The sequence below is a fragment of the Leptonychotes weddellii genome, chromosome 14, assembly GCF_054177405.1.
Source record: "Leptonychotes weddellii isolate Sample4059 chromosome 14, ASM5417740v2, whole genome shotgun sequence".
NCBI classification, from domain to species: Eukaryota; Metazoa; Chordata; class Mammalia; order Carnivora; family Phocidae; genus Leptonychotes; species Leptonychotes weddellii.
The window spans coordinates 77,941,971-77,963,605 of record NC_138382.1 but is presented as its reverse complement, the minus strand read 5'-3'; the positions used below and the strand labels follow the sequence as shown (position 1 = coordinate 77,963,605).

Sequence of the window (21,635 nt, the reverse complement as noted above, 5' to 3'; positions counted from 1 at the left end):
GGATGGCATCTGTGCCACGTGGTGCCACCAGGTTCTTGTCTGTGCCACCGAAACAGCTTGTCTGTGTCCACTGAAGGGCTTCGGTGGCCGGGCGGGCGGAGGGCCTGGGCCAGGTGGACGGGCTAGAGGGCACACAGCGGCAGGACCGCCCTGGCATAACGCAGCCCCAGCCCCCAGTGTGGGGAGACAACGCTTCCAGTGCCAAGGAGGGCGGTCCTGGACCCTCCGATCGTGCCCCGGGTTCCTCCATGTCTCTGTGGCATCGGGGCCAATGTCCACGAAGCCCGAGGGGGCGTAGATTCTACGCATCAGGCGGCCTCTCTCCTCCCCCGGCGCCCAGCTGGTCAGGCCGAGTCTAGACGCACAGATGGCGCTGGCCTGCCTACGGCCAGAAATGCGCCTGCAGGAATCGTGCCCCTGAATGCAGCTCCTCCAACCGTCCGGGCCCCTCGTCCAGAACAGGTGCTGTCGGTGGAGGAGGGTGACAGCTCATTAGAAACCAACACAGGGTCCTTTTTAAAGAAGAGTCACATCGCTGTTAGGAGGCCTCTGTGACTCTTTGGTTGTTGGCTTTAAGCTCCTCTGCCTGTAACTGTGGTGGGTGGAGGGGTACGGAGCCGCCTTCTGTGCCCCAAAATGTTCTGCCGGAGCCCGGCAGGGGAGGACTGGGGTTCTGGAAGCTTTTAAGTAGGTGCGAGGGGCAGCTGTCAGGACGGCTCTGCCGTCTCCACCAAGGCCTTGGCCCCCGAATTCCTTCATGGAGCCTGGGCAGCCGCGTCTTTAAAGCTGGGGACAAAGTCTGATGACGTGAGGGCCCGGCTGGATGCCCGGTGCTGCCGGAGGACAGCGGTCCAGCCACTGAAGTCTCAAGAGGTCCATCGGGAGATGATGCCCTGCCTTCTGTCCTTCGGGCTTTGGAGAGGCGCCGGAAGGTTCTGTCTTGACGGCTCTTCTGGCCAGCTACTCATCAGAGCCAGCTGGGAGCTCGTTAAGATTGCCAGTTCTGGGGTCCACTCTGCCGGGTGGGAGGGGGAGGCCCCCAGCAGCTGGTTGGGAGCCTGGGTCCAGCTCGTCCTCATCTGCGGGGAGACTGTCAGGTGACCGTCAACTCGGATCATGCGCCCTCCCGGCCAGGCAGCCCATCCCCGGGCTGGATTCCAGGTGCCCCTGCCTACGAGCCCCTGAAGGGGCTTCCCCTGCGTGCCCTGTGACCCAGGCAGGGACCCCTGAGCCTGCTTTCTAGGGGCCATGGGCTGGGCATCAGTAGGGAGGCGTGAGGGAGCAGGAAGTGCCCGACGCAGGGGGCAGATGTGAGTCCGCTGGTGGGCCCCAGGGGCGGGGGGAAGGCCGGCTCCCTTACCCGCCCCCTGCCCCAGCAATTCCTCTCACCTGGCTGCGAGCCCGTGTGGCGGGGGAGCCAACTCAGGCTGGAGCTGTCAGATGCCCCCTCGCCCCGGTGGCGGCCCATCGCATGCTTCTCCTCTATCCTGGGGAGCCCAAGCAGGGCTGCTTCTGAGGCCCGTGGACCCACCCCCGGGGCAGTAGCGGCAGGCCGCGTGGCCAGGGGACAGACGGACGACCTGCCCTTCCCTGGGAACCTCCGTGTCCCGGGCCTGCCCTAACAAGGGCACTGGCCTCTGCACACAGCTTTGGGCCTCACCTGGCTCTCGGGCCTTGCTCCCGCTGGGATGACCATTGTTTCTGCCCAGCAAGGCCTCAGGGGCCGGACCCTCGAGTTGGGGGCCACTTGGGGAGGGGCCTGGCTACATCCCATCGGAGTTCATGTGCCCAGTCCCTTAGTCTGTCCCTGCGTCCATCTTTTCTGCCCCTTTGCCTTCTTATTTCTGAGTCCGCACCTACGGCCCTGCGGTTCATTTACGTACCGATTCCACAAGCATTTATAGGGTGCCCCCACTGTGTCAGAACAGCCTCGGCTCTCACTGGGCAGGGAGGGACAGGAAGGGACAGGAAGCAAGTTCACAAAGGAAACGAGAGGATGGGAAGAGGGAGAGGAACAGGGTGCTGAGGACCAAGGTGAGAGGCAGCGAGCAGGACTGTTTGGGAAGCTGCAGAGGCCAGAGGAGCAAGCGTGAATCGGTCAAGAGGAGATTGTCTAAAGCCTGGCTTGAGGCTTCTGCAGGAGGCTGGAAAGCCGAGTTTAGATTTTTTTTTATAAGGGCAGGAGGAAGCCACTGAGGAATTCTCGTGGCAAGATCCTGACAGCTCATCACAGATGGAGGCTTGAGTAGCATCCAAGTGTGGTATGACCAGTGCCAAGTGGCAGAAGACAATCACCTCCCTCTTTTTGGAGCTAATACTTCCATTAATACAGCCTCAGTCCTCAGACAAGGCAGATGCTCCTCTTAACCTTGGCCTGAGGGTATAAGTCCCGCGCAGTGGGAAGTGGAACTTGGGGAAGATTTGCATTTTGCAGATGTGGATGTAACAAAGAGCCACGTGGTTTTTATCTGTGGCTGGGGTTGGCCAAGCTTGGTCAGTGGGTCAGGCTAACGGACGACCAGTGGAACCGGCCACAGGGACTTTGTGGTCCAGCGAGAAGGCAGGGGTCTAGCTCTTAGCAGGAACTCCCTGGAGCTTAGCACAAGTGCTTCTAGGAAGGGCAGCCATCAGAGTGAGATGAGAGGCAAGTCCCCGCCCACCCGAGGACTCAGGAGTGTTTAGAGAGAAGGGCTTTGCCACAGCTGAGCACTCTGTGCTCTGTGCTTTCCAGCTGCTCAGGGTGTCGGGCTGGGTGATGCTGCCCTCTGGTTGCGGCTCCCGCCCGCGGGCCGGGGTCTCGGGGAAGCTGGGTGATCCCCGTCAATGCTTGCAGGAAGAGAGCCCACCCATATCCAGGCTCCTTGAGCCCCTGTGAGGTTCTGCACGGAGGCCTCCTCTGGCAGGGCTGCCTGGGACCCTCTGACCTGAGAGGGCTTTGGCCCCGCTCCTCCCAAGCCTCCTTGCCCACATGGGGAAATCGGGGATTGGAACAGCTTTGGCGACTTGGCCGCGGTCCCGGCTCTGTCCCGTGTCGTCCGTGCATACCCAGCAGCGCCGCCTGTGTCCGGTCCCCGGGCACCGTGAGAGTTTGGAGTTCTGTGACGGGAGACGGGCAGGTCGTGCCCCCCCATAGATGCACATATGCCCCCCTGCAGTGGGGTCCGAGTTGCGTGTTCAGGAGGTTACACGACATAGTCATACAGACACACACCACGCTTGCGTCAAATACCTGCCCGCTCGTGAGGGAGGGACCCGGAGCCTGACGCCGCGCATTCGGAGGACGGAACGAGACGCTGGTGTGCTGAGCTGGTGGGGAAGGCAGGCACAGACGGGGCGGGGACACCGGACGCGCGCCACTGGGGTGTCTTCAACACGGCCGAGCGCTGCACCCCAGCAGTCTCCCACACGCGGGCAGCGAGCCAGGGCCCCGGACACCGCCTCGCCGCCTCGCCCGGGGTCCGGGTGGCCGAGGCAGCCTGTTTTTGCAGGTGCCCCACTGAGACCTCGAACCGTGAATGAAGTCCTGTGTGTGTTGCTTTGCTTCCAAAAGTTGGATAAGTTTCCTCAACGGCACAAGATGTTTGTGGCTAGAATTGAGGCCTACCAGCTCTCACTTCCTTAGCTGACTTCCCTCCGCAGGCTGAGAAGGGACCGTGTGCGGCCCCTGCTGCCCGGCCCGCGGCAGGGCCCAGAGCGTGTGCTGTGGACCGGCGGGGAGAGGCCTGACGGTCCTGACAGAAACGTATCCTCTCTCAGTTCTGGGGCCGAAATCCAGTGTGGGCAGGGCGGCGCGCCCTCCGGAGGCTCTAGGGAAGGAGGCTTCCTGCTTCTGCCAGGTGCTGGTGGCCCCCAGTGTCCCTTGGTTTGTGGCCCCCTCTCCAGTCTCTGCTCGGCCCTCATGCAGCTCCTCTCCCATCTCAGGCCGCCCACGGGGTCGGCGGCGGTGAATGAGGGCTCAGCCCTGGGGTGGCCTGGGTCTCCAGCATGGGAGCCCGGAAGACTGGTCTGGGGGCCCCATGGATGCACTTAGGGGTCTGGCCTTGCTGCTCCCTTGCTGGGTGACCTTAGAAGTCATGTCACCTCTCAGAACCTCAGGGGCGCTGTCCTGGAAGTGGTGTTTTGTGAGGACAGGCTGAACTCAGGTGCGAGTGCGTCCCATGGCCCCACCTCTTTCTGTCCTTCAAGCTTTGCCCTCTTCCCCACAGGGGCCTCCTGCCTGCTGGGAATAGCGGTGTCTGCACTGCCCGTGCTCAAGCAGGCGGGGTGGGGTCTTGGCTGCTCACAGCCACATGTCAGGCCTCTGAGCAGGCCAGGCCTCCAGGCTGGATGCTGGGATGTGGGGACAGATGAGACCCATCCCTGGAGCTTAGAGCAGGTGGAGAGGGGGCTGGCCCGCTTCTGCCTCGCGCTTGGCTTTGGACGGGTCTGTGCCCAGAGGCTCCCCGCCTGTCCCCTTGCTTTTCTGTCTCGCCCCCACTAAACCCGGGGACAAGGTTGGTAGGGGAAAGGAGGCAGGGCTAAAAATGATGGGGCAGGGTTTTGAGGGATGAATAGAAGTTTGCTGGCCAGAGAAGGTTGCAAGTGCAGTGTGGGGCTCCTGCGTGTGCTGTGAGGAAAGCAGGATTGGGACCCACTCTCCATACACCCTGTCTGCCAAAAACCTTGGGCCGAGATGAGCCAGGGTGTGCTGAGGTGAAGGGGGGACCCCAAAGGCTGGCTTGGCCTGCTCCAGAGCTGCGGGCCCCAGATGCTTAGGAGAAGTGCTCTCGCTGGTCACATGGACTTCCGTGGGAGCGGCTGGGCCATCACCAGGAGGTCTGCTCATTCAAAACAACTTGACAGGAACCTTGGAGTCTCCAGTCCCCCAGGTGCTCCCAGAGATGATGAGATTTAATCAGTTTTTATACTAAAAATTTCAATTTAATAACAGACTCATTTAAGTGGAAACCAGGGCTCAGGTTCTCATGCAGAGTGGTGCCTGGTTGGGGTGTGGCAGGGCGCGGCCGTGGCGCCTTCTACTTGACAGTGGCGGGGAAGGTGGGCTTCTGTGTGAGGCCGGGGACCAGATCCGCCTCTCGCTGGAGTCCTAGAATCTCAGCCTCTCGATGCTGGAAGCTTCCCTGCAGGCTGGCACCGGCGAAAAGCCTCCGGGTGGCTGGAGAGTGCGGCAGCAGCTCGGCCGGGCATGCAGGCTGGGGAGGCTCCGAGCACACACAGGCCCAGTGCAGCTTGGACGCTGGGCGGGAGCCGGGAGATGCTTCACGATGTGTTGTCTGTGCCCACCTCGGGGCCGCTCTGAAGTCACAGGCTTGCTGGGTTGAAAACATGTTCGGAGCATACTGCTTTATTCCTCCAGAGTTGGGAGGAATGTGGGTGTTGTCTGTCCCCAACGCCCCCGGGCCCTACAAGCGGGAGCCAGGGGAGTACCCCAGGCCAGGATGCTTCTCAAGAGCCCGCCTCCTCGGAAGCCCAGCCAGCTCCAGGCCCAGCCACCTGCCCCTCACCCCTCGCCAGGTGCCCGTGGGGAAGCAGTGTCCACGGAGGACAGAGATGTGGTCCTGACACATCTGGACTCATCTCAGAGGCTGTCTCCAGCTCCCAGAGCCGGGCAGGAGGGGCCTCCAGACGTTTGCTGTCCTGCAGCCCTGCAGGGTGTCACTGGAGGCCTTGGACAGGGCCCAGCCTCCCGAAGAAGCTACCTTGGCGGCCAGGCCCTCACCTGTTCTCAGCTGGTGTCTCTTAGCAAGCTCACTGGGGCCTCAGTTCCCTGCCTGAAGAATGGGGCTAATTGCCCCTCCCTTTGTAAGTGGGTGAAGGACTCATGATGGTGTGCGTGAAGCACTGGGCAGGAGTGGCTCCCAGAGGTGCTGGCTGTGGGCGGCATGCTTGTTGTTACCTTGGTCCTCCTGGGGCCGACTCCGTAGTCGTGGGATGAGGTTTTCAAAGATGAAGTGTCAGGCTAGTGACCCAAGGCCTGGAGAGCATTGGGCTCCTGGTGCCAGGGGCTCGGTCTGCGAAGTCTGTGGTTGGCCATAGTGTTAGAGGGTGTCGGGCAGGAGAGCATGGCCTGAGGCTGCTCCCAGCACCCCCAGGCCCACGTGGCCACGTCCATCCCTGGCTGTGCAGCATTCAGGGCTGACGTCACACTGCCCTGAGAGAGGGGCTGCCTGGGACCCAGGCAGAGAGCGTCAGTGTCATGTAGAAGCAACAAGGGCTGACCCCGGGGCCCCCATGCCCTGAAATGTCGGCACGGGGGCCACCACCCCAGGCAAGCGCAGAGAGCCAGGATGGGCCTCAGTGCTCAGGGCCTGCAGGCAGGAGTTGGAGCCTTCCTGGGGTGTCCCCCAGCCCTGAGGAGGTGGGGGCTTCTCTCCTGGCCAGCTTTGGCCTTTCCAAGGGGCAGGATGGAGGTGGCAGTGAGAACCCCTTTCCAAACCCGGTCCTGACCTGAAATAGAACCATAGAAGGGGGACCTCCTTGGGTTTGGGGTTTGGGGAGAGTAGGGAAGCCCCTCTCCTGGCCCGTCAGTATTTTGGGAGGGGAGAAGGCAGCCACACGGAAAGAACAGAACCACGATGCCGGTTAACGAGTGAGGAGCTATCACGGGGAGAGACCCGTTTGCCGTGTGCTTGCCGCGCCCTCCATGGGGAACTGAAGCGCGGCCCCCAGAGCTGCAGGGTCTCATAAGCTGTGTGCACGTGCACTCACTGTCCAGGCTCCTGATCTACGGGGAATACTGCAGCCACATGGAGCACGCTCAGAACACGCTGAACCAGCTCCTCGCCAGCCGGGAAGACTTCAGACAGAAGGTCGAGGTAATGGGGGCTTCCCGGCTGGTCCCCCGTTCACCGAACCCTTGCTTGTCCATTTTGTGGAAAGGTGGACCCCAGGGTAGCAATGGGATGGTTTCTGTAGATGTTTTTCTCGATGATTTTTTCCCCTTTGCGGGGAGGCATGTGCAGGTCACTGTCCCAGGCCCGAGTCCCCTGGGTGCATCTGACTCCTGGGCCAGATTCAGCTCAGCAAGGGGCTATGACCTTGGTCTTCACAGACCCCATAGGGACCCCAGATGATGGACGTTTGCTGGGAGCCAAAGAGCCTCCCTCCCGTCACTATCCCCACCCCTCGCTCAGGGCCAATCTCTGGCACTTGTCCAATTGCGCATGTGGGCCCCTCTCCAGGACCCCTTCCTCATCCTCCTTGTCGGGGGCAACTGAGCTGCTCCCCGAGGTTGGGATTCCTGTGTTGTATTTGGCCAATCAAACCCTTTCCAGAGTGAATCCTGGTGCAGGGGCCCTCTTTTCTAGCAATGCTGGGAGGCATGTCCCCAGGAGATGCATGATGCCCCTCTGTGTCTGGGAAATGTCCTGAGGGTGGCCCTGCCTTGGTATGAGCAGGCTTCCCTGAGGGTCTCTAGGCAGGCCAGGGCTGGCTCCGAATACCAGAGCCCTTGGTGCCCACTGCAGACTCTCAGGGCTACAAAGTGGCAGCGGGACGCTGCTGGGAAGCCCACCCCTTGCACGCAACTGGTTTGGGAAGGGTCTGTGGGAGACACTGCCCGTTTGGGGAGCCGGGCCACTGAAGGACCGGACACCTGGGCCCCAGTTCAGGGCTGAGGTCTGCCCACCCCCGCCACCGCCCTGGGTGCGGGATGGGAGTGTTGGGGCCCAGCAGCCCTGGCGAGGGTCTCCATCCCCTTCTGCTCGCCTGTTGCCCAGGAATGCACGCTGAAGGTCCAGGACGGGAAGTTTAAGCTTCAAGACCTGCTCGTGGTCCCCATGCAGAGAGTGCTCAAATACCACCTCCTCCTGAAGGTGAGGCCATGCGTGTGTCCCCTGGCCGCCACCGGAGAGCGGGATGGAGGCCCGGCTGCCTCTAGCAGTGTGGACGGGGCCCAGATGCACCGGAGTGGGAGACAGACAGCAAATCTGTTCTCACAGCCTGTGTGGCGTATATCAGGAATGTTTATCAGGAAATGGACAAAGGGAATTTGGGGCTGAAATCCGTAAGAGCCAAAAACTTGAGAGACAGAAATGTGTCCCCAGACCAGGAGTAAGAGTAGCCTGGAGTGGGTCCCTTAACCCAGTCTCTGAGCTTCCTGGTAGGCATGGTAGAAGTGGAAGTAGGAAGTCATTCTGGACAGACAGATCTGGGGAGAGAGAGTGGTTTCCATGTGGCGTGAGGCTCTTCGGTGAATCTACCTGTCACCCGTTAGCTCGGAGCCTTGCTTCATGCTGCTTTGAAGTGCTTCCCATTACCCAGCAGGTTCGGGGACACTCCATCTCGAAGCAGTGTGTCCCCTGGGCGAGGGCTTGCTGTCTGTGCTGGGTTGGTCAGCTGAGCCAGAGCCTGGCCTGGTGGTTGGGGGCTTGGTCCTGACGGTCTGGCTCTGGGCCCACACCCTGTGCCTGGTGGGGGCAAGGACGGAGGCCAGCATCCCCACGTGGTGACCCGGGACTCCTCTCTCGCACGTGCAGGAACTTCTGAGCCATTCCACCGATCGGCCCGAGAGACAGCAGCTCAAAGAAGCTCTAGAAGCCATGCAGGTGGGTTGCTAAACTGAGGCAGGGGAGGGCCGAGCCAGTGTGGGGCCTCACATACCAAGTCTGCATGCTTTGACCAGAATTGGGCTCGCCAACAAGCCTTGTTCTGTGACCATAGATGCAGCTTTTCCTGGGAAGACAACAGGCCGAGCAGGGACGGGGTGGTGGGTGGGAGCCACCCCAGGACAGAGAAGGTGGGTGGAGGGGGCTTTAGGCACTCGCCCCAATCGTCCAGAATCCCTAACCTCGCCTGACCCATGGCGACTTCCCTGGGTCTCCCTTCCTCCTGCTTCCCTGGCCGTCCACCAGGGCTCTTGCCAGGTCCCAGGCGCTGGACTCAGTCTGGGCCATCTGGCCCCATACTGCCCACTGCTCAGGCCTACAGCTTTTGCTTCTGAAATGTCCTCCCCACTCAGCCATGCTGCCTCCTCTCCCCTCTTCCCTATGTCCATTGGAAGCCCACTGTGCAGGTAAGTCCCTGGAAGGAGAACTCAGCTCGTGCCCTCCCCTTGCTCTGAAGCCTTCTGTGCCTCCCCACTGCCCCTGAGTCGGGCTCCGGCTCCCCTCCTGGCACACAGATACCCAGGTGCCTGGCTTTGCAGCTGTCTTTTCCACTAATGCCCTAAATTCCAGGCAAGCTTGGTCACCCCCATGCTCCTGTATGTGCTCCATCCTTTCTTGTCTCTGTTGGCTCAGGCTGGACCTCCTCCTTGTCACTTGGCTGTGTCCTGCACATCCTTGGTCTTTGCAAGGTGACATTTCCCAGGATTGTCCCCCCCCTTGGGGATGGTTGTGCTGGGGTAATGCCGTCACCCCTTTGTGCCCATTGCTCCCTGATCATGGTCATCTGTGTCCCCAGCCGAGCACAATGCCCAGCACGGGGTAGATCCCCTCAGCGCTGCAGCTGGGCAGGGGGACGACAGTGTCCCCAGCACCTCCCAGGGTGAGTGCTGACCTCTGTACCCTCTTGGATGAGCTCCTTCCAGAGGGCAGGGGTCCGTCTCCGTCTGTGGCTTCGAGCCCATCACCTGGCCCTTGGGTGGTCTGTGCTGGGGGAGCATCACTGATGAGCCAGGCCCATCCTGGAACGTTTCTGCCTCAGATTCTGCCCCACCAGTGGGCTCCTTATAGGAATGGGCAGGAGGTGCTGGAGGGGGAGGCTGGAACCGGCTCCCCACCTTGGCCTGGCTCAGGGATTCCACCCAAGGCAGCTTGTCCTACTGGGCAGGTCAGTGCCTCCGGCTGGGTTCTCCCGAACAAGGCTTGGGGTTCCCTAGACCCTGGCCAGTGCTGGCTGCCTGGATTGCAGCGGGCACTGCCCCCTGGTGGCCGGCAGGAGGGCAGCGGCGTGTGGACCTCCAGAGCTAGACTGCGGGGTCACCCAGTTCTGCCCGGCTCCGCGGGAGTGGGGACCCTGCCAGGGGCCCAGTTCCCTAGAGCTGAGAAGCAGGCTGGTCAGGTCTAGCTGGCTGTTTTCTTCTAGTCTGAGCTAGAAGGGGGGTCGAGTGGCAGGGCAGGGAGAGGCCGTTCCAGGAGGCAGGGGCTTGGGGGGTCTCGCCCACTGACATGCGCCATTTGGGGTTGCTTTTACCTTCCCTGCCTCAGTTTACTCGTCTGTCAGATGTGGTTTCGAAGGCCTGCCGACTGTGGTGGCTGATGGCAGGTGCTCTGGAAATGTGGATGGGGATGGGGGTCGGCCCCCTGACCCCTCCCCCGCCTCCGTTGTTTTCAGGACTTAGCGATGTACATAAACGAAGTTAAACGGGACAAGGAGACCCTGAAGAAAATCAGCGAATTTCAGAGTTCTATAGAAAACTTGGTAAGTGTGGCTGATTCTCTAGAGTGGAGATTAATTAGGATCACACATACACGTTTCAGAAATTACTGCCATAATCTTGGTATTAAACGAGCAGGCGGGTGAACCTACTCTCTCCGTCTGGGTCGGGGAAGCGGGCGCAGCTGTGTACAGAGGTGGCCCGCGCGCCGAGGGGCAGGGTCTGGGGGAGGAACGGTATTGACCCCCTCCCTCCCTCCCTGGCCTGGACCCAGGACAGAAGGGCTGTGGCTCCCGAGGTGGGAGGGGGGCAGGCTCCCAAGGCTCCTTGTCCACCTGCAGCTCTGCTCTCCCCAGGAGGGTCAGTGGGGAGACGGTTTGGCCGCTCTGTCTGGGAGCGGCCCTCGGCTTTTCCCCTCCCCTCCCTCCATTAGGCAGGGCTGACGCCTCACAGGACCCTCTCCCCAGCCTGGTTCATCAGAGGCTCAGCCTTGGGGTGTTGGGTGAGCCACTGTGTCCTGCCGGGAAGAGGAGATGGGCCGTCCCAGAAAGCAGACGCTTCCTTGTCTGTTCCTTGTAGCACGTTCTCAAAGATCTGCCGAGTATTTCAACCAGGCTTTCTGTACCCCAACACTGTTGACATCTGGAGCCAGGCCATTCTCTGTTGTGGGGTCTGTGCTTGGCATTGTAGGGTGTTGAGCATCCCTGCCTGTGCACCCCACCCTCGGGGGTCCCGGACATCCCTTGAGTACAGGGCTACCCTGGCTGAGCACCACTGGGTTAGCCCCAGATACTTTTAGTGCCTGGTGGGGTCTGGGGCTGTCCGTCTCCCCCTGTGATCCTTGATGCTTTCTAAGGGCTATATGATACAAGTTTTGGGGTTCTTAAAGTTTTTAGACATGAATCATCGTGTTCCTTAAATAACAAAAAGAACACAGTGGTGGCGAGCAGGTGTGGGCCCGCCCCGGGGGCAGGGCGCATGCTCAGCCTGGGGGTCTCTGCCGAGCCCACCAGCAGCAGGCGGAGGAGATGCGGGGCGTGGAGGCAGGCAGCCGGGCAGGGTGCTCACCCCACCGTGTGTGACGCCGGAGCTGTGCTGCTCTCAGCCTTGGACTGGCGGCTCCTGCAAAATTCGGAAAATTCAGAAAGCTGCCGAGAACTGTAGTCATGGCGCCACGGGCCCAGCCCCTTTAACGTGCTGGAACATTCTCTCCTGTCCGGGTAGACCGTTTCTTTGCAAACCACGCAGGGAACGCGCCTTCTCTGAATCAGAGCAGAGGGGAGAGACAAGCCAATCTGAAATCACAGCAGACCAGAGAGGGGTTGGACTCGAAGCCTCTTCCTGTGGAGGACGCCCCGCTGGAGGCCCCCTCGCCCCGCCCGCCCTCCATCTGATAGGCCTTGTTTGTTCTCCTCGGCTTGGTTTCCCAGGGTTGGGCGTCCGGCCCTTCCTACCAGGGCCCGGCTCTGGGCTCCACACAACGGCGGCCTGTTGCCGTGACCCACGCCATCAATCGCCTCTTGTTCCCGCAGCGCTGAAGGGAGTGCTCAGCGAGGCTGGGGCAGGGCCCATCCCCCAGCCCCGTCCTCTCCTATCCCGACCTGCGCCCCAGCCAGCAACCGCAGGCTCGCTTCTCCCAGTTCTGCCTTCCATGTCCGCGGGAAGCATGCCCGCTTGGGCGCCGGCCCGCCGCCCTTGCTCTCCGTGTAGGTGCGGGGCAGCTGGGGCCCCCTCTGGCGCTGGGGCTGACCGCCTTGCCCTTTCTTTCCAGCAAGTGAAACTGGAGGAGTATGGGAGGCCGAAGATCGACGGGGAACTGAAGGTCCGGTCCATAGTCAACCACACCAAGCAAGATAGGTGAGCAGGCAGGTGGCCCCGGGCTGGGTGGCAGCCCCTTGTAGTCGGGCACCTGGTCCCTAACGGCCTGGAAACAGCTTGCCCACTCAGCCCTGTGTTCTCCTGCTTCACTCGCTTCCTTTCTGCTCAGGGACACGGTCCATGCCACGTCAGCCAGTGGCTGCCCTGCCCGTGGCACTGGGCTGGGCTAGAGGGCAGCCAGAGGCCCTGGCCTTCGAGTTCCCAGGCTCCCTGGGGCCACATGCACTCTTGGCCACATGCCTGCGAGGGAGTGCCCAGGCAGGCGACGGGGAAGTCTCCAGATGCATGGCCCCTGCTTGTTCAGAGCTCTCTATGTGCACCTGCTCTGTGCAAGGCCTGGGGCTGGGGCTGGGGCCATGGTAGATAGGGGTCCTGTCCCTCTGGGGCTCCCATCTAGTGGGGGATGGAGCATGGAGGCCTGAGGAGCCCATATGAGCCTTGAGCCCTGGGGTGGGTAGCCAAGGAGGGCTTCCTGGAGGAGTTGCATGGAGCAGCTGAGACCTGCTGGGGGGTCAGAGTTGGCAGCCGAGCCCCACAGTGGGACGGGGCCCAGGCTCGGAGAGGGAATAGCCCTGTTGCTGCCCACCCCAGGCACACGCTGGCTGTCCCAGGGCCTCGGAGCACGGGGCGCTGGGCATGCTGACGGCCACCTGGCCACACTGCTGGGCCAGGTACTTGTTCCTGTTTGACAAGGTGGTCATTGTCTGCAAGAGGAGAGGCTACAGCTACGAGTTGAAGGAGGTCATCGAGCTGCTCTTCCACAAGATGACTGACGACCCCATGAACAACAAGGACGTCAAGAAGGTGGGCCCGGGGCTGCCTGCTGGTGACGGCAGGGCCTTCTGGGGCTGAGGGAGGAGCTGCGGGGTGGCCTCGAGAGCAGGGTGAGCCGGAATGGAAGTCAGCACTGACCCCGACTGGGTGGCTCTGCTGTGTGAACGGGGCTTCCCTTCTGTCACCCTCGTGTCACTGTGCCTTCTGTGGGGGGCAGCCCACTCTGTGCCCAGCCCAGCACTTCCCTGGCCCTTTGTCTTTGAATCTTCCCTGGGGGTGGGCGTCATCCGGATCACAGCTCCTGGGTGAGGGTACCGCAGAGCGGCTCTGAAGAGAGCCAGATTGTAGACCATGGCCCCTGATTTCAGCCCACATTGCCCCCTGCAGTAAGCAAACCTTCCTTCGGACCGGGGCTCCGGGCAGGCCTGACGGTGGGTTGTTAGACGCCAATGTCCAGCCAGTGGGCCAAGGCTGCTGGGGGGTGGGGCCGGGGCTGTTGGGGGTGGGACCACAGCTGTGTAGGGTGGAGCCACGGCTCCAGGGGGTGGAACCGAGGATGCTGGGGTGTGGCTGCCACCCCCTCTGGTTCAGTCCTGCTTCAGCAGAGGCTACTGCACCCCAGGGCTTGAGCATCTACTGTGTGCATCCCTGGCTAGATTTGGGGGCCAGAAGCCAACGTGCTAAAAATCCCAGATTCTGGACTTCAGAGCTTGCAATATAGAATGCAGGTTCCACCTGGAAGGGCTATTGGGGGTGACCCACTCAACCCCGCCTGATGTCTGAAACAACTCCTGAGGCTTGGGGTCAAAGCCACAGTCCCTCCAACCCCTGGCACATCTCCTCTGGGAGGCAGAGCCTTGCCCCTGGCAGTGCCGGGTCCTGGGCTGTGGTACCCGGTGCCGGGCCAGGCTGAGTCTCTTAATGATCTGTCTCCCCCTTTTCTCCCCTCTCCTCATGCTTCCTAGTCTCATGGGAAAATGGTAAGCACCTGGGTCCTCCTCCTTTGCTTTCCTCCCCTCAGGGCCCAGCCGGCCCTTCCTTTCTGAGCCTGAGCAGCAGTGGAGACCCCGGGTGGGCCTGAGCAGGGCCAGGTTCCTGGCTTTCTTCTTCCTTCGTCCCGCTCCCTGTGCCCTCATCAGGATGGTGATGTGTATTCATGATCACAGACTGCCATTATGGAGGGTAGAAATGAAGGCCCACCTGCCTGCCCTGGTCCCACCCTCTCCCATTCCCCAGAGGTAAAGAACCACAGGCTTTTTTATAGTGAGCAGGGCTTTGGTGTATTCTCACGGTGTCCTTCTCCGCCTTCCTGTCTTCCCTCCCTCCTTCCCTCCCCCCTCCCTCACCTTCCCTCCCTCCCCCCTCCTTGTCTCTTTCCCGGTCTCCCTCCCTCCTTCCTTTCTCCCTCCATCTATTCCAACACAAATGGGCTCAGACTTTCCACACTCTTCTTCCTGGGCCCCTTCGAAAGCCCCTAGAGATGGCCTGGCCTGTGGGTGGTCAAGGCAGCTGTGGGCTGGTTCAGCTGCAGGCTCTCCCAGCCCATGGCCTTCTCCAGCCTTTGGTTGGGTTTGTTTCTGTTGTTTTACTTCAGAGCAGTGAGCTTTTTAGCCTCACATTTAGGAACTGAAAGTGGGTGGACCAGGGTGGTGGAAGGGCCCCAGGCAGTTCTGAGCACAGGCTCCCTGGGGACCCCACTCGGTCATAGACATGGCCCTGGCTGAGCCTGCAGAGAGTTCAGTTGAGGGTCCACCTTGCAGCGGGAGGGAGAGGGGTCCCATGACAACTTGTTAGAGGGGTGCGTGCACACACGTGCGTACACGCACATGCATGTGTGTGTGCAGGCACAAGTACCTGGTACACACACATACACGTGTGCACACGCAGGCACGAATGCCTGATACACATGCATGTACACACGTGCACATGCAGGCACGAGTGCCCGGTACACATGCACATACACAAGTGTGCACACGCAGGCACGAATACCCAGTACACTCACATACACACGTGTGCACATGCAGGCACGAGTGCCCGATTCACATACACACGCGCACACGCAGGCACGAATACCCAGTATACTCACATACACACGTGTGCACACGCAGGCACGAGTACCCAGTACACATGCACATACACACATGCACACGCAAGCACGAATACCCAGTACAATCACGTGCACACGCAGGCACGAGTACCTGATACACATACACACGTGCACATGCAGGCACGAGTACCCAGTACACTCACATACATACGTGTGCACACACAGGCACGAATACCCGGTACACTCACGTACACATGTGTGCACATGCAGGCACGAGTGCCCGGTACACATGCACATACACACGTGCACATGCAGGCACGAATACCCAGTATACTCACGTACACACATGTGCACACGCAGGCACGAGTGCCTAGTACACTCACGTACACACGTGTGCACATGCAGGCACGAGTACCCAGTACACGCACGTACACATATGTGCACATGCAGGCACGAGTACCTGATACATGTACACACATGTGCACACACAGGCACGAGTACCCAGTACACTCACGTACACACGTGTGCACACGCAGGCACGAATACCCGGTATACTCACGTACACATGTGTGCACACGCAGGCACGAGTACCTGATACACGTACACACATGTGCACACAGGCACGAGTACCCAGTACAATCATATACACACGTGTGCACACGCAGGCATGAGTACCTGGTATAATCACGTACACACGTGTGCACACGCAGGCACGAATACCCGGTACAATCACGTACACACGTGTGCACACGCAGGTACGAATACCCGGTACACTCACGTACACACGTGTGCACACGCAGGCACGAATACCCAGTACACGCACGTACACACGTGTGCACACGCAGGCACGAATACCCGGTACAATCACGTACACACGTGTGCACACGCAGGCACGAATACCCGGTACACTCACGTACACACGTGTGCACACGCAGGCACGAGTGCCCAGTACACATGCACATACACACCTATGCACACACAGGCACGAATACCTGGTACACACACACGTACACACGTGTGCACACGGAGGTGCAGGCCCGAGTGCCCGGTATACATGTGCACGTGTGTCCATGCGCCCCAGGCCAGGCCAGCTGCGAGCCTGTCCCCTTCTCCCGCAGTGGTCCTACGGTTTCTATTTAATTCATCTGCAAGGAAAGCAGGGCTTCCAGTTCTTCTGCAAGACCGAAGACATGAAGCGGAAATGGATGGAGCAGTTCGAGATGGCCATGTGAGTGTGGGGCGAGCCGCAGCGTGGGGGCTCTGGGAGCCCCAGGGGCAGTTTGTCTGGGACCCCCGCAGGCAGGGCTGATTTCAAACGCCCAGAGACCGAGACAGGCTCTGTCACCCTGAGACCCCAGGCACACCTCGGTAGCACCTTCGCTGTTTTATAATCTGTCTGGGGCCAGTGCCCCTTCCTCTGGGACACCTGTGGCCCCGAGGCTGAGCCTGGCACAGCTGGCCAAGGGAGCAGTGAGGGGCCAGGGCAGCTGCGTGCCAGTGACGCCTGGTGACCTGGGTCCTCAGCGCCTTATGGGCGGCTGGACTATCTCGTTTTTGTGAAGGCACAGGGCTCTTTTTCCGTGAAACCTAGAAGGGAGCCCCCAATATGTCCAACAGAGAAAGGGGATCACTGGGGTCCCCAGACACACTGGGCCCTGAGGCCAGAGTGGGGTCCTGGAGTCAGGCAGGCCGGGGGCCTCCGGGCAGGAGCGCTCTCCTCCCTGGTAAACACCGCGGGTTCCACCTCTCACGCCTGGCCCTTCTGGCTTTGTCGCCTCCCATGCATCCGGCCCTCGCGCCATCTGATCGTGGATGCGGTCCGAGTGAATGCTGGACATGTCCCCCTAAATACTTCCGGGTGCTCATCCTGAGCTAAGTGCACTGTTTAGATTTTAAATCTCAAGCTTGCATACGGTGAAATCCCTAAGGGTACATTGGCTGAGTTGTGACAAATCCTGCAACTGCCAGAAACCCTTACCATCCTCCTAGAAGGCGCACCTGCCAGGATGGCATGCTTGTCAGCCCTCACGCAGACCCTCGTTCTGCCTGGGGTGTCAGGGCAGGTCCAGCCTGAGGCCTGGCCTCCTGACCTCCGGCCCAGCCTGCTCCTGAGGTCGACCCCGCTTTGGTAGAGCTCAGGGAGTCTGGGCCTCTTTCCCTCCGGTCAGGTCCAACATCAAGCCAGACAAAGCCAATGCTAACCACCACAGCTTCCAGATGTACACTTTCGACAAGACTACCAACTGCAAAGCCTGTAGGATGTTCCTCAGGTGAGGAGGCTGCCTGCCCCGGCCCCTACCTGCCCGCGCTCAAGGGAGCCTGGTGCTGCATCTGTCCTGTGTACCCCTCGCCCTGACCACCCCCTGCCCGCCCCCCCGAGGCCAGCCCTGTGCTGGGCCCAGAGGGGCTGGAGAGCGTTCCTTCAGTGTCAGACCATCCAGGCCCTCGGGCATTCCGGATTGAGCTGGGAGGGGAGGCGGCCGTCCCTGTGGGTGCCCCGGGCCTGCCATGCGGGGAGGCAGAGCAAGGCCAGGAGAGGTCTGGGAGGAGAGCCAGCACCAGACGGCACGTGAGGGCGAGGGTCTCAGCAGCCCAGGGCTGGGTGATCTGTGGTGCAGATGGCGAGGTGGGGCTGGTGGTCTTTGGGCCTTGCCATTGGCTCGGAGTCGTCCTCACGTCCCTTCCCCCCTCTCCATGCAGGGGCACATTTTACCAGGGCTACCTATGCACCAAGTGTGGTGTCGGGGCACACAAGGAGTGTCTGGAAGTGACGCCTCCCTGCAAGATCAGTGAGTACCGACCCCCGTTCCGCCCGCAACACACAAGCCTCCAGGGCTGCTCCTCGGGGCCCCGTGACCCACCCTGAACTAAGGGTCCTGTGGCTCACAGCTGCCCCGGTACTTCCCTCCTGGCCCAGCCATCCTCCTGTATTCTCCTTTCCCACGATTGAGACCCCACGGAGCAGGGACCCGATGAGAAAAACCAGGGCTCAGAGAGGGGAGGACACCTGGCCCGGGTCACACAGCACCAAGAGGCCCTGCCTGTGGGGCATTCCTTGCCAAAGCGCTCCCTCCTCACTAGGGGGGCTCCCGCGCTTCTCTCTGCCTCTTTGTACCCGCACCCCATTCCGGTTGTAAACTTGCAGAACCTCCACCCCAAAATGGGCACAGAACATTCTTGGCAGTTGCGTGGACGTTTCTGATCATAGAGAAACGCTGGTTGTAACTGTTCTTTACCCCTGGTTCTTCTGCACCCAGACAGGTCTGGCGTTCCTGAGCCACGCCTTTAGCCACGTTAGCGTGCCCACGTGTGCACACATGCATGCATGCACACACGCACACCTACAGGGCTCCCATGCTCTTCGTGCCCAGGTGTCGGGGGGGTAGCTGAGGCTCAGGGAGGGGAGGGGACCCGAGCCTGCCAGGCTGACATCTGGGCTGCCCAGGCTCCTCTGGCGGATGCATTTGGGGGAGTACCCCGCCTGCAACAGCGGGACGGGCAGCCAGAAAGCCCGAGACGGTTCTGAGCCACCACAGGCAGGGCTGGCTGAGCACTGGATTGGGTGGGGATGCTGCAGCATGAGTCTGGGAGCGGGGGTACCTGCCGAGGGTCGGCTCTGCCCCCTGCACCACACGTGGGTGCCCCTGATCCTCCCACAGCCCCTGGGACGGTCCGTTGCCCTGCGTCCACACTCGGGGAAGCTGCACTCAGAGACGGGGTTACTTCACTCCAGGTAGATGGAAAACCGTATCAGGCCTGCTTGTCACCCTGAGCCACCATCAGCAGAACAGAAAATTTTGTCTGTTCTTCATTTACTGTGACTGCTGGCCCGGCGCCCTGACTGCGAGGAGGGTCCGACAGGTCAGGCAGGCCCCTCCTCTGGCCACAGACCCGATGCAGCCCCCTCCACTCCCCCACGAGCCTCCTCTGGGCTGGAAGTCCTGGCCAGAGCCCGTCGGCACAAACGCGGCTTTTCAGCTTTGCCCATCGATACCGCCCTCTGGTGGCCGTGTTCTGTCACACGGGTGACGGGACAGTTCATGTCTTTTGACTTTTTTTTTTTCTCTGATCCTCAAAGTAACATAATTACTTACCAAAAATTTGGGGACAAAAAGAGAAGAAACGGAATACAGAAGAAAGTAAATATCATCCCTGAAGTTATAAAGAAATAACTAAAGGTGATGTTTGATGTATTTCCTTTCAAGTTTTCTTTTTTAGAATGAATCTTTCTGGGTTTTTAGTCTCCTGATTATTAAAAATGCTCATTTCCATAGAAAATTGGGGAAACGTAGAGAAGAGTAAAGGAGCAGGTCATCCACTCACGATCCCACCAGCCAGACAACCACCGTTCGCCGATGCGCCCTGTTCCCTCCGCCGCACACGCCCGTCCCCCCGCCCAGTGTCTTCTCATGTTTGCGTGTTTTCCATCCTGCCTATGAGTGGGGTCTCACCAGGCGGGCAATTTCGCGTCTTCCATAAGCCGAAGTTATCATGGGCGTCCGCCCCATGTCACTGAGAGCCCGTGCTGGGCACCTGGTTTTATTCCGGAGAGCTCCGCGCTGGTCCAGCGCTCTTGCCGTTTGTGCTGGGCTTGGGCTCCGGGCAGTGCCTGTGACCCGCAATGAGGCAGCTTGAACTGTGTTGCCGCCGGGGCCAGGATGGCCCAGAACGGCGCTGCCTCCCCCCAGAGAGCCTCTCCCTGGGGAAGCCTTGCTGCTTCTCCTCCCCACCCGGTGCTCACCGGGCCCGTTGTCTCTGTTCCGTAGGGGCTGTCGGCGACTGTCCAAAGCGGTCTGCCGAGAGTGTCACGTGGTGTTCAGGTCGCGTTAGCCATTGTGGTCCTTGCTTCGCCCGGTGGTGGAGTGGCGGCCCCGCCTGCCGGATGGCTGGGCCCCAGCTGGGCACCGCTTCCTCCCCTGGGGGTACCCCGAGGCAGGCAGGAAGAATCTTCGGGACATCTGACAAGCGGAGGAGCCCCGTGTCTGGGAGCGAGCGTGCAGGCAGATGGGTGGTGTGCGTCCTGACAAGCTCTTGTCACCGGCCCGTGGCAGGCATCCCTAGTCAGGCGTGGAAGCTTTGCCTTTGAGCCCACGTTCCACCCGGGGCTCTCGGGCGCTGCTACCATGAGAGCGGAGTCAGCCCAGGCGGGAAACCTGTTTGCCAGTCTGTGTTCCCCGGGGACCCCCGACAGCCAGCGCCCCGAGTGTGCCGGCGGAAGTAAACGAGGGACACTCGTGGTCGCCGGCTGTGCTCATGTGGGGGGGAGCCTACCCCCCGGGGGCTTGCTGCTGACACCTCACGTGCTTCCTTTTCAGGTTCTCCCGCAGACTTGGTGAGTTCTCCAAACTGTTCCCTTCCTGCCACTCTGCACCCCACGCAGCCCTGTGTCCCCGAGCCAGAAACACCTGTTGTTCCTGATCTCACCACTGCTGGGCCCACCCTGGCTGGCACACCGGCCACTGTTGCTCACTGGGGCCTTCAATTTCCTTCGTGGGCCTCAGGAGAAATGGGTCCCCGTGCACAGGAGGTCCCAACAGGGCTCTGCTTGCCCCGTGGCTTGCGGGTGCCCAGCTCTGGGACAGGCATCCACCCACTAGCCCCCCCATCCTGATGGGGCTTAGAGCCCTCTGTGCCGCTGACTTAGGGCAGACATCCCCGCCATGGGGTCTAGTCAAATGAACCAGCCCTTACAGGGTGCTCGCCAGGCCTCATGTGTGGTACAGAAATGCCCTCATGGAGGCGGGAAGAGCTCTAGCATTCGGTTGCATATGCAGTGGGACATGTCCCCGGACAGAGATGACAAGCCCCAGGCTCAGAGCAGGGAGGCCCCCAGGGCTGGCGTGGTCAGGGCAGCCTTCCTGGAAGAGGTGGGAGTTAATGGTGAGGGATGGATATCCCGGGGCAATGCAGGGGCACCAAGGTGGAGGGTGTAGGTAAGAATAGGGGAGGGCTTGTCAGAGTGAAGCCGTGTCACGAATGCCTGTGGGACTCTGGGATGTGTCCCTCTCCTCCCCCTGCTTCCTGCCTCGACCCTTCTCTCTAGGGAGGTGGGGGGCAGGGGATGTCGATGCCGGGGCAGCCCTCCCTGATCACTGTGGTTTGTCCTTGCCCTCCCAGGACGCCTCTGGAGCAGGACCGGGTGAGTCTGTGGGACTCGGGCCCTCTCAGCTGCCATCCAGGTCCGTGGTCACTCTGGGGGCCAGGCCTGGGCCACCGTGACTGCCCAGCCTCGCCCGGCCTTCTGGGCTCCAGGCTCCCTCCACGGCCACGTCCCCGGGGGGCCATCGTAGTGTCTGATGAGGGCCCAGCGTGCAGAGGGTCAGGGTCCTTCCAGGGGGGAGGGCTGCAGCCGGAGCCCCCCTCCACGGGGTGGGCCTCAGAGGGCCGCTTCTGTCACTTTGCTGATATCCCCATGTCCTCGTGCCCCCTGCTCTGTACCGTGTGGCAGGAACGTGGCTTTTAACTGTTGAGGGTGGACGGCATCGGGAGCCGAGCTGTGCAGTCTGAGCTGGGCTGGGCCACCGTGGCCTGATCGTCAGGAAGCAAAACCAGAGCCACACTGAGGCCCGGGACACCCGTGTTGGGCCCAGGCCTGCAGACAGGCCCACATGCAGCTGG

At 61.1% G+C, this 21,635-nt stretch overlaps 1 protein-coding gene across 2 annotated transcripts in view; it reads left to right on the top strand.

Annotated features, from left to right (window-relative positions):
* Nucleotides 1-21,635, top strand: part of VAV2 (vav guanine nucleotide exchange factor 2) — a 151,787-nt gene that overhangs the window by 114,677 nt on the left and 15,475 nt on the right. For both annotated transcript variants that reach the window (XM_081803902.1, XM_081803901.1), the window contains exons 9-19: nucleotides 6,716-6,815; nucleotides 7,719-7,814; nucleotides 8,478-8,546; nucleotides 10,276-10,362; nucleotides 12,090-12,175; nucleotides 12,868-13,000; nucleotides 16,136-16,245; nucleotides 17,186-17,287; nucleotides 17,718-17,806; nucleotides 20,333-20,349; nucleotides 21,135-21,156. In XM_081803902.1, the coding sequence (XP_081660028.1) occupies nucleotides 6,716-6,815; nucleotides 7,719-7,814; nucleotides 8,478-8,546; nucleotides 10,276-10,362; nucleotides 12,090-12,175; nucleotides 12,868-13,000; nucleotides 16,136-16,245; nucleotides 17,186-17,287; nucleotides 17,718-17,806; nucleotides 20,333-20,349; nucleotides 21,135-21,156 (911 nt within the window). The remainder of the gene's footprint in view (nucleotides 1-6,715; nucleotides 6,816-7,718; nucleotides 7,815-8,477; nucleotides 8,547-10,275; nucleotides 10,363-12,089; nucleotides 12,176-12,867; nucleotides 13,001-16,135; nucleotides 16,246-17,185; nucleotides 17,288-17,717; nucleotides 17,807-20,332; nucleotides 20,350-21,134; nucleotides 21,157-21,635) is intronic.